Source organism: Salvelinus fontinalis, chromosome 26 (genome assembly GCF_029448725.1).
Source record: "Salvelinus fontinalis isolate EN_2023a chromosome 26, ASM2944872v1, whole genome shotgun sequence".
In the NCBI taxonomy this organism is placed as follows: Eukaryota; Metazoa; Chordata; class Actinopteri; order Salmoniformes; family Salmonidae; genus Salvelinus; species Salvelinus fontinalis.
In genome coordinates, this window is record NC_074690.1 from 14,976,683 (window position 1) to 14,992,283 (window position 15,601).

General features: G+C 45.9%; 2 protein-coding genes across 5 annotated transcripts in view; one reads left to right on the forward strand and one right to left on the reverse strand.

The window, feature by feature from the left end:
- LOC129823693 (serine/arginine repetitive matrix protein 2-like) overlaps window positions 1-13,341 on the forward strand; it is a 57,627-nt gene extending 44,286 nt beyond the window's left edge. For 2 of the 4 annotated variants that reach the window (XM_055882600.1, XM_055882601.1), the window contains 2 exons: window positions 1,239-1,336; window positions 1,458-5,582. In XM_055882600.1, coding sequence (XP_055738575.1) covers window positions 1,239-1,336; window positions 1,458-1,700 — 341 coding nt within the window. In that variant the 3' untranslated portion in view covers window positions 1,701-5,582. Of the gene's footprint in view, window positions 1-1,238; window positions 1,337-1,457; window positions 5,583-8,541; window positions 8,757-9,136 lie in introns of those variants that run through there. The other 2 variants (XR_008754669.1, XR_008754668.1) reach the window with 2 other exon arrangements.
- LOC129824580 (collagen alpha-4(IV) chain-like) overlaps window positions 5,715-15,601 on the reverse strand; it is a 76,268-nt gene continuing 66,381 nt past the window's right edge. The window contains exons 38-47 of the mRNA XM_055884272.1: window positions 13,668-13,739; window positions 13,414-13,542; window positions 12,849-12,956; window positions 9,626-9,781; window positions 9,384-9,491; window positions 9,146-9,289; window positions 8,945-9,061; window positions 8,505-8,693; window positions 7,778-8,061; window positions 5,715-7,690 (exon numbers count right to left, since the gene is read on the reverse strand). Coding sequence (XP_055740247.1) covers window positions 7,430-7,690; window positions 7,778-8,061; window positions 8,505-8,693; window positions 8,945-9,061; window positions 9,146-9,289; window positions 9,384-9,491; window positions 9,626-9,781; window positions 12,849-12,956; window positions 13,414-13,542; window positions 13,668-13,739 — 1,568 coding nt within the window. The 3' untranslated portion in view covers window positions 5,715-7,429. The remainder of the gene's footprint in view (window positions 7,691-7,777; window positions 8,062-8,504; window positions 8,694-8,944; window positions 9,062-9,145; window positions 9,290-9,383; window positions 9,492-9,625; window positions 9,782-12,848; window positions 12,957-13,413; window positions 13,543-13,667; window positions 13,740-15,601) is intronic.

The following is a 15,601-nucleotide window of genomic DNA, read 5'->3' on the forward strand; positions in this document are numbered from 1 at the left end:
TGTATATAACCAATGTAGTAAGGTTCACACTGGGCAAAAACTGGTTGAATCAACGGTGTTTCCACGTCATTTCCTCACAACAAAAATATCTATGAATGAACTTGGAAAATTTATTGGATTTGCAAAAAGTTATCAATTTAAGGGAATTTCGTATTTTTTTTTCCACACAACTTTTAACCTAAATCCAATGTTGATTTCCCATTTAAATTCATGGTAGTTGACAACTCAATCAAATGTAAATCAAAAATGTGCCCAGTGGGTTATTATTGATATTTGAAGTTATTTGCATAAAATAAACTTGCTGAAGTAAATTAAATATTTAGGCCTACTAGCTGAAGAAAACCATCCACACCTCAGTTTAGCAAGTGTTTGTTAGTTTGGGCAGGCCGGATTGCAGAATCTCATTGCTTTGACGGAATATAGGTTTTCAGCAATAGGTAAATTGGCTATTGAAATTGGTAGCTAAGTTAAGATAACTATTCAGCGACCCACTGTCGAAGTTAGTTTAAGCAAAGTTGTGAGGACTATGTAGTCCCGTGTGGCTCAGTTGGTAGAGCATGGCGCTTGCAACGCCAGGGTTGTGGGTTCATTTCCCACGGGGGGACCAGGATGAATATGTATGAACTTGTATGTATGAACTTTCCAATTTGTAAGTCGCTCTGGATAAGAGCGTCTGCTAAATGACTTAAATGTAATGTAAATGTATGTGTAGCCTTCTGAGTGGGCTTGTTAGCTAGCTAGCTAGACATTGATAATAGGAAATTTCATATTCTACCAGTAAAGTTATAAAGAATAAATAAAATTGTACACTTTATACATGAAATAAGCAACATACCTAGGCTACTTCACCAACTGTGCTCATCAAGTTGCAGTCTAAAACTCTATTTTTTTTCTATGGTTTTGGTGGGAAGATAATCACACTGTGTACACCCTTCACCAGGTGCAGGTGCTTTTTGAAACATTGTATAGCCGAAAAAAGCTAGTAGCTTAGGCTACATAACATAAAAGTAAATGCGATTCCAAGCGTTATCTTATAGACAAGACAGAAAAACATGGTGAGAGTACAATATTTATTCTGGTCTTAAAAGATGGCAACGGGTATCAATGCATGTGGTGGGTTTGAGATTGTGTTTAGGCTTACAACTGTGTGTTGTTTCACCGTAACGTTTTGTTCTATGTAAACCATTAAAAGAGTGAGCTCAATTAATTAATTGAAATGCATTTGTCCCTCTTTGTAGAGCTGAAACCAGCACCTACGAAGTATGACCACTCCTCCTCTGGCCCAGTTACACCCTCTCCCTTAGGGACCCCACAGAGGCAAGCATCAGAGGCACAGGTAAGTCGATGAGATAGGCCCCTCCTGCAGACCTGGATGAATATAGATTTAGTTTTCTTTCATTCTTGAGATGTGCTTTACTTTCCCTGGTTGCTTACCGCTCCACTCCGCTTTTCCCCAGGCGTCCCAGATGCCGTGGAAGTGTGGGGACAGCACCATGCTGGAGCAGATCGAGAGGAAACGCTCCCTGTGCATGGAGATCCGCTCCAGGCAGCGGCCAGACAGGAACCCCCCGGACAGGAACCTCTGTAAGCAGGACAGCATGCCTACCCTCCCCATCTGGGGGAAGAGCAACGGGGCCAAAAAGATCCGGCCTCCCCCCTACCCAACACAAACCACCGTGTTCTGGGACACAGCCATCTGACAATAACCCGCTTGGCCTCACGCCCATCCTCCTTCTGAACTCTGTGCCTACTGATTGGCCTTCTCCACATCAGAGGTGTCAGGGGCAGCCAATAAGAGCAGGGGGGGGGATCGCTGATGTCAAAGGACAATGGTGGTTACCATAGCAATATTTCTGCTTGTTCAGGTTAACATTTTTCTTATCACCAGTGATATTTGATATTTTTCTATTTCATGTGACTTCGTATGAATAGATATTTTCTAAACAAAAAGCTATGAAGCAGCAAAAAACAATGTAGTTGTAGATCAATCCGATGTAGTTTTTCAAATGTTTTTTTTGTATTTAACATTTTAAAGCATAGTCTTTCAAGCATAATTCTTTATGCTAAATGCTCAATTCATTTCCAATGCTAGACGTACTCTTTTGAATGGAGGATATTCTGACGGTCAACACGCTGTCACTGTTGTGGGTTGAGGAGTTCAGTTGACAGACATACAATACCAGTCAAAAGTTTGGACACACCTACTCATTCAAAGGTTTTTCTTTAATTCTTACAATTTTCTAGGTTGTAGAATAATAATGAAGACATCAAAACTATAAAATAACACATATGGAATAAGGTAGTAACCAAAAAAGTATTTTATATTTGAGATTCTTCAAAGTAGCCACCCTTTGCCTTGATGACAGCTTTGCACACTCTTGGCATTCTCTCAACCATCTTCACCTGGAATGCTTTTCCAATAGTCTTGAAGGAGTTCCCACATATTCTGATCACATATTGGCTGCTTTTCCTTCACTTTGCGTTCCAATTCATCCCAAACCATCTCAATTGGGTTGAGGTCGGGTGATTGTGGAGACCAGGTCATCTGATGCAGCACTCCATCACTCTACTTCTTGGTCAAATAGCCCTTACACAGCCTGGTGGTGTTTTGGGTCATTGTCCTGTTGAAAAACAAATGATAGTCCCACTAAGCGCAAACCAGATGGGATAGCGTATTGCTGCAGAATGCCATGCTAGCCATGCTGGTTAAGTGTGCCTTGAATTCTAAATAAATCACTGACAGTGTCACCAGCAAAGCACCATCACACCTTCTCCATGCTTCACAGTGGGAAGCACACATGCAGAGATCATCCGTTCACCTACTCTGCGTCTCACAAACCCACAGCAGTTGGAACCAAAAATCCCAAATTCAGACTCATCAGACGTAAGGACAGATTTCCACCGGTCTAATGTCCATTGCTAGTGTTTCTTGGGCCAAGCAAGTCTCTTCTTCTTATTGGTGTCATTTAGCAGTGGTTTCTTTGCAGCAATTCGACCATGAAGGCCTGATTCAAGCAGTCTCCTCTGAACAGTTGATGTTGAGATGCATCTGTTACTTGAACTCTGTAAAGCATTTATTTGGGCTGTAATCTGAGGTGCAGTTAATTGCCGATTTCTGAGGCTGGTAACTCTAATGAACTTATCTTTAGCAGCAGAGGTAACTCTGGGTCTTCCTTTCCTGTGGCGGTCCTCATGAGAGTCAGTTTCATCATAGCGCTTGATGGTTTTTGCGACAGTACTTGAAGAAACTTTCAAAGTTCTTGAACTTTTCCGGATTGACTGACTTTCATGTCTTAAAGTAATGATTGACTGTCATTTCTCTTTGCTTATCTGAGCTGTTTTTGCCATAATATGGACTTGGACTTTTACCAAATAGGGCTATCTTCTGTATACCACCCCTACCTTGTCACAATACAACTGATTGGCTCAAACGCATTAAGAAGGAAAGAAATTCCACAAATTAACTTTTAACAAGGCACACCTGTTAATTGAAATACATTCCAGGTGACTACCTCATGAAGCTGGTTGAGAGAATGCCAAGAGTGTGCAAAGCTGTCATCAAGGCAAAGGGTGGCTACTTTGAAGAATCTCAAATATATTTGGATTTGTTTAACACTTTTTTAGTTACTACATGATTCCATATGTGTTATTTCATAGTTGTGATGTCTTCACTATTATTCTACAATGTAGAAAAACCCTTCAATGAGTAGGTGTGTCCAAACTTTTGACTGGTACTATGGGTTTCTATCTGAATCATAAATGTTGATCTAAATTCCTGGCTCTGGTTGCCATGGGCCAATGTGTTCTAGAATGTATAATACTTAGTTCCAGAACAGGTCAGGAATCTTGTGCTTCAGTTTGTAAGTTCACTAGCTGTGTAGTCAGTCAGAGCCTTTGATGAGGATTAATTAGTAATGAGATGGGTTTGCTGGCATGTAGTACACAAGTGACAATTTTCGATGACATTACACGACATTATCAGCCGGAACAATGATCGCCTGAGATTTTAGACAAATACATATGCTTACATCAGAATATGTGTATATTATGCACTTGCTTGAGAAATATATTTGGAAAATATGCTTATATATTTTTTTGTGAGTAGTAGAGCTGTGCCATGTAATGCGTTTTCATTGGTTGTCTGAGTGGTATGGTCGCGGATGATTGGCTTTCTGTGACATGCCGTCACCCATGACTGACTGTCTGTGACGCATTACCCCCTGTGATTGTCGGCTGCTTGGTGGCATCCATTTTAGGCATCAGATGATAAGGACCTATAAGCGTGGCCGCAGCTCTGCCCAAGTATTAAGAACATAGAACAAGGGTTGCACAAGGACCTACAGATCAAGACTTAAGGTTAGTAATTAAAAACTGCACTACCCATAACACTCAATTAGGCTGTATCCATGACCACCTGCCTTTCCTCTATCTCAACCTCCTGCATCGTCTGCAGTGATTCTTTTTTGTACGTAAGAAATGCAATGTCTGCATATACTTTTTTTTTCAGAATCCCCCTCTGATCTCCTTTTCCTGTCTTGTCCATAGACCTTGCCTGGCTACCCAGACTCCTTGCTCTGGCCAAAAGCTACATTAGTTTCTTCTCCACAATGAGTCTGGATCTGAGTACCTCCCCCGACAATTTCTAGAATAGAAATCCGTTCTTGACCATCTGATTGGTCCCAGAAACCAATGGGTTGGGCTACAGCCAAAACACACGTGGGTAAAGCGACATTTGACAACTTGTCATTGGCTTTGATACTCTGATTGGTTAGAGATGATCCAATCGCTGATGACTGTTTTGTACGACACCCCTCATTTTGACGTCACCACAAACGACTTCAATGATGTCAGTCTCAGACTGAAGTATGTAGAAATAAATTCAGTTTGAGTCGTCAGGCAAGCATAGACCAGCATGCACCTGAAGTCAAGGTGAGTCAGGAGTTGCCTCTAACTGCTGGTCCAGTGCCATCTTTTTTAATGATCTCCTAATGGTTAAGGTTAGGATTTGGGTAATCTGACCCCAGATCTGTGTTGCGGGCAACTTCTACATGAATCACTTTGAGGATATTTAAGGTGCAATGCACTGTAGTGATGTTGGGCATTAAAATGGGTTCGAGACCCAAATCTGTCCATCCATTGGCAGACATGAGCAGCAGGCCAATAGGAATGGAGGAAAGGAAACCTAAGAGTAGCATGAACAACCTAACTGGTTAAACCAGTGCAGTACCCCTTCCACTGAGAAATCAACACGGCGGTCCGCACCAAGTCCCTTATACCTGTGCGTGTGTGTTAGTGTGTGCCGAGCTACACTGTATGCAGGTCAACTCAAATGATTGTTTTATAAAACATGAACTTTTCTTACGACGCAAGTCCGAAATGTATAATGATGTTTAACTATCTTTTTTTTTGTGTGTGTAAATAATGTGCAGTGTGAAAGCTAGAGAAAGAACACAGCACTGACTGTGCTCGTCATTCTAAAAAACATGTTTGAGAAAGTATGTTGATTGGTTCTGTTGTCGAGAGAAATAAATATTACCTTCGTCTCACTGTGGAAGAGCTGGGAGTCCCGGTGAAATATGTGATTGTGCTTTTGGTCTTTACATTTTACTCTGATTTACTTGGATACATATATGGTTTTCGATAAGAATAACCTTAAAAAATAAGTTAGTGGAAAAGGTCCCTGTAAATGATGACATGATACACAAGGATTTTTTCTTTGTGGATAAAACTTTTAAAAGAATAAAGACATTTGCGTATCTGCAATACAAACATGGCATAGCTCGATTTGATAAGAAAAGCAAAACAATAACAGCATGACTGTAATAATCAGCACCAACATCAACATAATTGATATTCACACCACGACACAAGAAACTAAATTAAACTATTTCATTTGTCATCACAATTTATACAACTGAAAACCGGTATATAAAACAGTTATGATGTATGAAAAAATGGGACCAGTGCATTTCAAAGCTGTAATAGCTGTAGTGTAAATGATACATTATAAACAGGGTAGGTCCTGGATGCTGATTGGCTGAAACAGCATTCCAGCCGTGCGTATATCAGACAATATACCACTGCGTTGACACAAAAATACTTCTTACCGACAAAATAGAACAGTAAACACGTTTTTTTTATTAGCAATAAGGCACCTTGGGGGTTTGTGGTATATGGCCAATATATATCCAAGAACAGCCCTTAGCCGTGGTATATTGGCCATATACCACACCCCTCACGCCTTATTGCTTAATTCTAACATTATGACATGGATATTGATACAACAATACTAGATCATTGGTTATTTTAACTACACATGTTAAGATTATTTCTGATTAAGGCACACTGTCTTTTGGCCTGTAGTTTTTGTGGGAGTGAATAGCTGGTTTTCCAATGATGAGCGCTCTCTGAGTAATCCAGTGTGTTCACATGGCTTACTCCTTTCCCACGGTGTGTCCACTGTCACTTCCTGGTCTGGGAGGTGCTCAGTGCAGGTTGATCAGTGCTGAACCATTGTACCAATAGATGGGTTAGCGGACAACGTCACGAAAACAATGAGCAATGGGCCCGAACGCTGTGTGTCGTTCTGATTCTGGACGGCCAAATACTGTAGCTAGCAACAATGACAACAAGGCTGCCAGGTGGGGAATCGTAGGTGGCTAGTTATTTATCTTGTTCTTGATGTCTTGTTTTGAGGTGTTTTGATTGTCACGTCGATGCTAAAATGGCTCAAATTCGCTAGCTAACCAATAACTAACGTATTTGAGCGACAACAAGTGCCCATTGAGCACATTCATTTACGTTTTCAATAAACACTGGAGATGAAATATAGTTTACATGTTGTCAACCATCTAAGCCAACCCCGTCTGTTTGCCCCATAGTTGCACGCGCGTCTGTTTTGTTGCTAAACAACCAACCCGTCTATGACCTGGCCAATGGCCTCCATCACGAAGTCAGTTAAAGGGATAGTTCAGCAAAATGACATCATCCTCCACACTTGATAGATGTTTCCTTCCCTTGAAAGTGGCCTATGGACTAGTATAGACTGCAATCCACACTATGGTTTCGTTAAACTAGCCACCATAGTCAAAATGGTAAATGGTAGATAATGATTGTATGTATTCCTGACAAGTGGGACTGGGCGCTGACAGGGCTAGCATAGCATAGCATTGGGACAGTGATGTAGTGGGGTCACGGGTAGTTTGGTAATCATATTATGAGGCCATGACTCATGGATGAAATAGGAGGTGACGTGGCCTGGGGTGGTCTAGTGGTCTGGAGCACATGTACAATGTGCTGCTGCCAGTATGGATTGAAATCTGTCCTACTGCCTGTTCAGAACACGCTCTTCTCTGTCAATCCAATAAACATACAAAATACCAACAAACAAAACTATTTAAGAAAAGAAATAGGAGGTGTCCTAAGGTGTTCAGCCCTTGGTGCACACGTGGCAGCGGCTGGCCTGCTGGCGCTGTTGATCGGCGGCCTTCAACACGCTAGGGACGGGGCCGTGGCCAAACTGCTCGTCCAGGGAAACATGGGTCAGCCAGAAGCTGTAGACATTGGCGAAGTAGTGGCATGTGCCCCGCGGGCCCTGGCACTCCACAAAGGGCTGGGCACGGAAGTCTTGCAGGCAGCTGCCGGATGAGGTCAGAGATTGGCCGCCACCATCGTCGCCCGCTCCAGAGTGCTGGAGAGACGAGAGGATAGTGTGAGCGATATACAGTCATATACACACACACACACAGAGATCCCCCCACCACCACCACACACTCACCATGAGGAAGGAGTAGCCAGCCCACAGACTCCTCCACCCAGGGGGGCAGGTGGGGGCGATATAATCCTGGCTGTGCACTGCCACAGCGGGCGAGGGTGTCTCACACACGACACAGCGGCTGATATGGGCGCGGATGTCGTGGCCCGACACGGGCATCATGGGCACGGCAGCGGTGGTGGAAAGCCAGTAGGACTTGTCGTTGCGGCTGGCGTAGTCACAGGTACCTGTGTTGCAGTAGGAGAAGGGCATGGTGCTGAAGATACGCAGACATGAGCCGGCCTGGCCTGGGGGGAGGAGAGAAAGAGAGGGGCGGGCGGGTGGGGGGAGAGGAGAGAGAAGGCGGGGGGGAGAGGAGAGAGAAGGGCAGGGGGAGAGAGAGAGAAAAGGGCAGAGCAAGAGAGAAGGGCGGGGGGTGGAGAGAGAGAGTTGTGTACATGTGAATCAGGGTTGACAGACCTGAACACATTGATGAGCTGACACAAAATGGAGATACCTTATTAGTCAGTATCCTCTCTCTCACCCTCAAACACACACACACACACACACACTACCTCTACCCACCCCTCCACCCTCAGCCCATCCCTCCACACCCCTATCCACCACTCCAACCCCCTACACTTGGCCCACCCCTCCACACCTCGGCCCACACCTCCAACCCCCTACACTCGGCCCACCCCTCCACACCCTCGGCCCACCCCGCCACACCCATCTAGGGCTTCATACGTACCCAGGTCCTGAGTGTGTGTCCTCTCCTGCCCCTCCAGGTAGAACAGGCTGTAGCCGGTCCACAGGGGGCTACTGCCCTCGGGACACACAGGGACCTCCACCGACTGGCTGTGGATCACCAGCAGGAAGCCTGAACTCACAGAGCCAGTGGAACCGGGGTGGCCACGGTCACCCTGAGAACCCGGAGGACCTGTGAGGAGGAGGAGTATATGTGTTCACACCGAAAGACTAATGTATACACGTCAGATGCGAGGTTAGTATATTGCATTATGTTGAGGTGCACGGTGAGATGGCTTACTTCTGTCACTATTTGTTATATATTCTGTCTCTGTGTGTGTGTGTGTGTGTGTGTGTGTGTGTGTGTGTGTGTGTGTGTGTGTGTGTGTGTGTGTGTGTGTGTGTGTGTGTGTGTGTGTGCGTGTACACTGTGTGTGTCTTTACCCTGATGTCCCACAAAACCTTGCTGTCCATGATCGCCTGGGTCTCCTAAAGATCCAGGTGGACCTGGAGGTCCGTTTCTCCCTGGGGGCCCTCGTGACCCAGCCGGGCCCTTAGGACCTAGAGAGAATGACACACAAAACACCACCATCAGTCAGTGTGAAAATAACACACATACACATCATGTTTCTGTAGGTCACTTACCGTGAGGCCCAGGGTTCCCACGGGGCCCAGCCTTTCCCGGGGTCCCATTTGGACCTGATGGACCTGAGGGGCCACGGATCCCACGGTGGGGTTCCTGAGTGGTAAAGACATCATCCAAAACCTGACCGGGCAGGCCTTTGGGACCTGCAGGGGGATACAGAGGAACCTCATTGTCAGAAGAACAGGACAGGTTAAACAGCTAGAATTATCTGAGTTCTCTATTGGTCTCAGTCCTCACCTGCATCCCCAGGTCTGCCTTTGTCACCTTTGGGCCCCAGGAGGCCGTAGGCGCCTGGACGACCTCTTATTCCGTTGGGGCCCATGTGACCCACAGGGCCTCTGGCACCTATCAGAAAATAACATTAGGCACCAAACAGAGAAAACAGACTGCATCAGGGAGGGACTACCTCGACCATTTTTGTTATCCCATTTTAAATGTTTTACAGTTTTCTGTTTCGGAGTTGTGTGTTATGTGGTTACCTTTGGGTCCTTGTGATCCTGAGTAGTCTGTTGGCCCTAGGGGTCCTGGTGGGCCTCTCTGTCCTTTATGGCCATCGGGCCCTGGTGGCCCTTGGGGGCCTGGGTCTCCTGGAGATGGCTCTGCAGTACCAGTAGGACCCGGTTCACCGGGTGGTCCTGAAAACACTCAAATACTGAGACAAGAAAAACACATAGAAACACCTGACACCTGGTACACACTGACATCTGACACCATAAATGCAATTTATTTTTCTAAGTAGGGGATGGCTGCCGTCTACTTGGCTCTTAACCAACTATGATATTTTATCTATTTTTTTTGCGTTGTTCGTAACTTGTTTTGTACATAATGTTGTTAATACCGTATCTTATGACAGCAAAGAGCTTCTGGACATCGGAACTGTGATTACTCACCTCAAATTGGACAAATAGTTTTTCTTCAAATGAGTCAAACGGGAGGGATATACTACAGACACCCGACTAGGCCCAGATCCCTGTGATTCGCTGGAGAAGGAAACTGAGATTTCGTGGGAAAAGATCAGGGTGCCTTGTGAGGATCAGGCGACGAGTGGCTAATCTGCCTTTGCCTTCCGTCCTGCTAGCTAACCTTCAATCTCTGGAAAATAAATGGGACGAACTGAAAGCACGTATATCCTACCAACGGGACATTAAAAACAAATATCTTGTGCTTCACCGAGTCGTGCCTGAACGACGACATTAAAAATATACAGCTGGCGGGTTATACACTATCGGCAGGATAGAACAGCAGCCTCTGGTAAGACACGGGGCGGGGGCCTATGCATATATGTAAACAACAGCTGGTGCACGATATCTAAGGAAGTCTCGAGGTTTTGCTCGCCTGAGGTAGAGTATCTCATGATAAGCTGTAGACCACACTGTTTACTTAGAGAGTTTATCTGTATTTTTCGTAGCTGTCGACAGACCACCACAGACTGATGCAGAGGCGGCGATCCTAGTGGCTGGGGACTTTAATGCAGGGAAGCTTAAATCAGTTTTACCTCATTTCCATCAGCATGTTAAATGTGCCACCAGAGGGAAAAAAATTCTAGACCACCTTTACTCCACACACAGAGACGCGTACAAAGCTCTCCCTCTCCCTCCATTTGGCAAATCTGACCATAATTCTATCCTCCTGATTCCTGCTTACAAGCAAAAGATTTAAGCAGGAAGCACCAGTGACTCGGGCTATAAAAAAGTGGTCCGACGAAGCAGATGCTAAACTAAAGGACTGTTTTGCTAGCACAGACTGGATTATGTTCCCGGATTCTTCCGATGCCATTGAGGAGTACACCACGTCAGTCACTGGCTTTATCAATAAGTGCATCGAGGACATTGTCCCCACAGTGACTGTACATACATACCCCAACCAGAAGCCATGGATCACAGGCAACATCCGCACTGAGCTAAAGGGTAGAGCTGCCGCTTTCAAGGAGCGGGACTCTAACACAGAAGCTTATAAGAAATCCCGCTATGTCCTCCGACGAGCCATCAAATAGGCAAAGCATCAATACAGGACTAAGATCGAATCGTACTACACCGCCTCCGATGCTCGTCAGATGTGGCAGGGCTTGCAAACTATTACAGACTACAAAGGGAAGCACAGCCAAGAGCTGCCCAGTGATACGAGCCTACTAGACGAGCTAAACTACTTCTATGCTCGCTTCAAGGCAAGTAACAAACATGCATGAAAGCACCAGCTGTTCCGGACGACTGTGTGATCATGCTCTCCGTAGCCGATGTAAGACCTTTAAACCGGTCAACATTCACAAGGCCGCAGGGCCAGATGGATTACCAGGACGTGTACTGTGAGCATGCGCTGACCAACTGGCAAGTGTCTTCACTGACATTTACAACCTCTCCCTGACCGAGTCTGTAATACCAACATGTTTCAAGCAGACCACCAACAGTTTTGCTTCCGTCCCTCTCCTTGCTCCAACCTGGGATCGAACCAGGGACCCTCTGCACACATCAACTGCCTCCCACGAAGCATCGTTACCTATCGCTCCACAAAAGCCGTGGCCCTTGCAGAGCAAGGGGAACAACTACTTCAAGGTCTCAGAGCGAGTGACGTCAACAATTGAAACTCTACTAGCGCTCACCCTGCTAACTAGCTAGTCATTTCACACCGGTTACACAAGGACAACAACCTCTCCCTCAACATGATCAAGACAAAGGAGATGATTGTGGACTACAGGAAAAAGAGGAATGAGCACGCCCCCATTCTCATCGTTGAAGCTGCAGTGCAGCAGGTTGAGAGCTTCAAGTTCCTTGGCGTCCATCACCAACAAACTAACATGGTTCAAGTACACCAAGACAGTTGAGAAGAGGCCTAGACAAAACCAAGTTTCCCCTCAAGACTGAAAAGATTTGGCATGGGTCCTCAGATCCTCAAAAGGTTTTACAGCTGCACCATCGAGAGCATCCTGACTGGTTGCATCACTGCCTGGTATGGGAAGTTCTCGGCCTCTGACTGCAAGGCACTACAGAGGGTAGTGCGAACGGCCCAGTACACCACCGGGGCCAAGCTTCCTGCCATCCAGGACCTCTATACCAGGCGGTGTCAGAGGAAGGCCCTAACAATGGCCAAACACTCCGCCACCCAGGTCATAGACTGTTCTCTCTGCTACCGCACAGCAAGCGGTACTGGAGCGCCAAGTCTAGGTCCAAGAGGCTTCTAAACAGCTTCTAACCCCAAGCCATAAAACTCCTGAACAGCTAATCAAATGGATACCCAGTCTATTTGCATTGTCCCACCCCCCTTTCCTACGCTGCTGCTACTCTCTGTTATTATCTATGCATAGTCACTTTAATAACTCTACCTACATGTACATTACCTCAATTACCTCGACACCGGTCCCCCGCAGATTGACTCTGTACCGGTACCCCCTGTATATAGCCCCACTATTGTTATTTACTGCTGCTCTTTAATTATTTGTTATTCTTATCTCTTACCTTTTTTCTTGTATTTTCTAAAAACTGCATTGTTAGTTAAGGGCTTGTAAGTAAGCATTTCATTATTCGGCACGTGACAAATAAAATTTGCTTTGGTACACACTGACAGACTGTTTGACATCTGACACCTGGTGCACAATGACAGACATCTGACACTTGATACACACTGATAGACTAATAGACAGAGATATATACAGATACAGACAGACACAGATACAGACAGACAGACACACATGCACACACACACACACACCTGGAGGTCCATGAATGCCTTGGTATCCTGGCTCTCCGTTGGGTCCTCTGTGACATTCTGTGCACTCTCCACCGGAACCACCAGGCTCACCAGTGACTCCTGTTGGTCCTGGGTGACATTACACTTTCAGTCAACCTTACAGGAGTCATACAGTAGCTAACATCATGTCAACACCCCATCCACTCAACACTCACATGTACCTCACTCCACCGGGGAACTACGCAGTAATGACACACAATGTACTGTATCTACTGTATAGAAACTTAAAAAGAAAAATCACACAGTTAAATGGTTTTGTTTTTAATACATTTGGAAAAAATGTCTAAAAACCTGTTTTTGCTTTGTCATTATGGGGTATTGTGTGTAGATTCATAAATTTTTTAATAAATCTGTAATGTAACAAAATGTGGGAAAAAAAAGTCCAGGGGTCTGAATACTTTCCGAATGCACTGTATATCAACTTAAAATAAAATCGCACACCAACCTTTTGCTACATTCTGACGCATGATGATCTCTTACATCAATCCATGCAATTACTATCTTTACTGACTGATACAAACATTACCTTGGTAGCCTGGAGGGCCCCTTAGGCCTTTAGGTCCGGGGTAAGAAGCTCCCGGGGGTCCCTGGGAGCCTGTGTGACCTTTGACTCCGGGGAACCCAGATGGCCCTCGTGGGCCCAACACATCTGGTCCTGAGAGAGTGAGATGTGACACATAAGGACTACTGGTACCTGCTTCTATTAGTAACATACTTTACCTGGATTTAGATTTCTATTCAGAGACAGTTATTTATTGATTGAAGTGTTTGTAATCTCACCTCTTGCTCCCTTCTCTCCTTTCTGGCCTTGTAGCCCGTTCAGACCATGCAAACCTGGGGGTCCTGGGAAACCTGTGGAGAAATTCACATCAAGTCAATCCCATATACATCAAAATCATGCCCGGGTCAACTGCACCCATGTACAGTATCCATGTATACCATGTCAGCTAAATGTTTTTGATTGCTAGGTAAATGAGTCCAGACAGCTATCTAAACCTTGTAGTAATCATGACTGAATTACATTTACATTACATTTACATTTAAGTCATTTAGCAGACGCTCTTATCCAGAGCGACTTACAAATTGGTGCATTCACCTTATGATATCCAGTGGAACAACCACTTTACAATAGTGCATCTAACTCTTTTAAGGGGGGGTTAGAAGAATTACTTTATCCTATCCTAGGTATTCCTTAAAGAGGTGGGGTTTCAGGTGTCTCCGGAAGGTGGTGATTGACTCCGCTGACCTGGCGTCGTGAGGGAGTTTGTTCCACCATTGGGGTGCCAGAGCAGCGAACAGTTTTGACTGGGCTGAGCGGGAACTGTACTTCCTCAGAGGTAGGGAGGCGAGCAGGCCAGAGGTGGATGAACGCAGTGCCCTTGTTTGGGTGTAGGGCCTGATCAGAGCCTGAAGGTACGGAGGTGCCGTTCCCCTCACAGCTCCGTAGGCAAGCACCATGGTCTTGTAGCGGATGCGAGCTTCAACTGGAAGCCAGTGGAGAGAGCGGAGGAGCGGGGTGACGTGAGAGAACTTGGGAAAGTTGAACACCAGACGGGCTGCGGCGTTCTGGATGAGTTGTAGGGGTTTAATGGCACAGGCAGGGAGCCCAGCCAACAGCGAGTTGCAGTAATCCAGACGGGAGATGACAAGTGCCTGGATTAGGACCTGCGCCGCTTCCTGCGTGAGGCAGGGTCGTACTCTGCGAATGTTGTAGAGCATGAACCTACAGGAACGGGTCACCGCCTTGATGTTAGTTGAGAACGACAGGGTGTTGTCCAGGATCACGCCAAGGTTCTTAGCACTCTGGGAGGAGGACACAATGGAGTTGTCAACCGTGATGGCGAGATCATGGAACGGGCAGTCCTTCCCCGGGAGGAAGAGCATCTCCGTCTTGCCGAGGTTCAGCTTGAGGTGGTGATCCGTCATCCACACTGATATGTCTGCCAGACATGCAGAGATGCGATTCACCACCTGGTTATCAGAGGGGGGAAAGGAGAAGATTAATTGTGTGTCGTCTGCATAGCAATGATAGGAGAGACCATGTGAGGATATGACAGAGCCAAGTGACTTGGTGTATAGCGAGAATAGGAGAGGGCCTAGAACAGAGCCCTGGGGGACACCAGTGGTGAGAGCACGTGGTGCGGAGACAGATTCTCGCCACGCCACCTGGTAGGAGCGACCTGTCAGGTAGGACGCAATCCAAGCGTGGGCCGCGCCGGAGATGCCCAGCTCGGAGAGGGTGGAGAGGAGGATCTGATGGTTCACAGTATCAAAGGCAGCCGATAGGTCTAGAAGGATGAGAGCAGAGGAGAGAGAGTTACCGAATTACCGACCGGGCACCCAGGGCACGGGGCCCTGACCTCCAGGGGGCCCCCATTGACTGTGTAAGTTACTCTCACCCAGATATTGTATGAACATGGATTTAAGTCATGGCAACATGTAGAATTTCAGGAAATTCGTTTTCAAACTACAAGATTTCTTTCCGCCCCATGGTAAAATGTGTAGAATTGCAGAAAATGTGTATTTAAAAACAGCAACATTTTCTCTATGCATGGCAAAATGTGTAGAATTGCAGGAAATTAACTTTGAAATAGCATTTAATTTTTTTTCGTTGCCAAGAGGGGGGAAACTTAAAATGTTTTGACCGAGGTGAGGGGGCCCCCCAACCAAATCTTAGGGCCTCAAAACGTCTAGGGCCTGTCACTAGGCCAGAC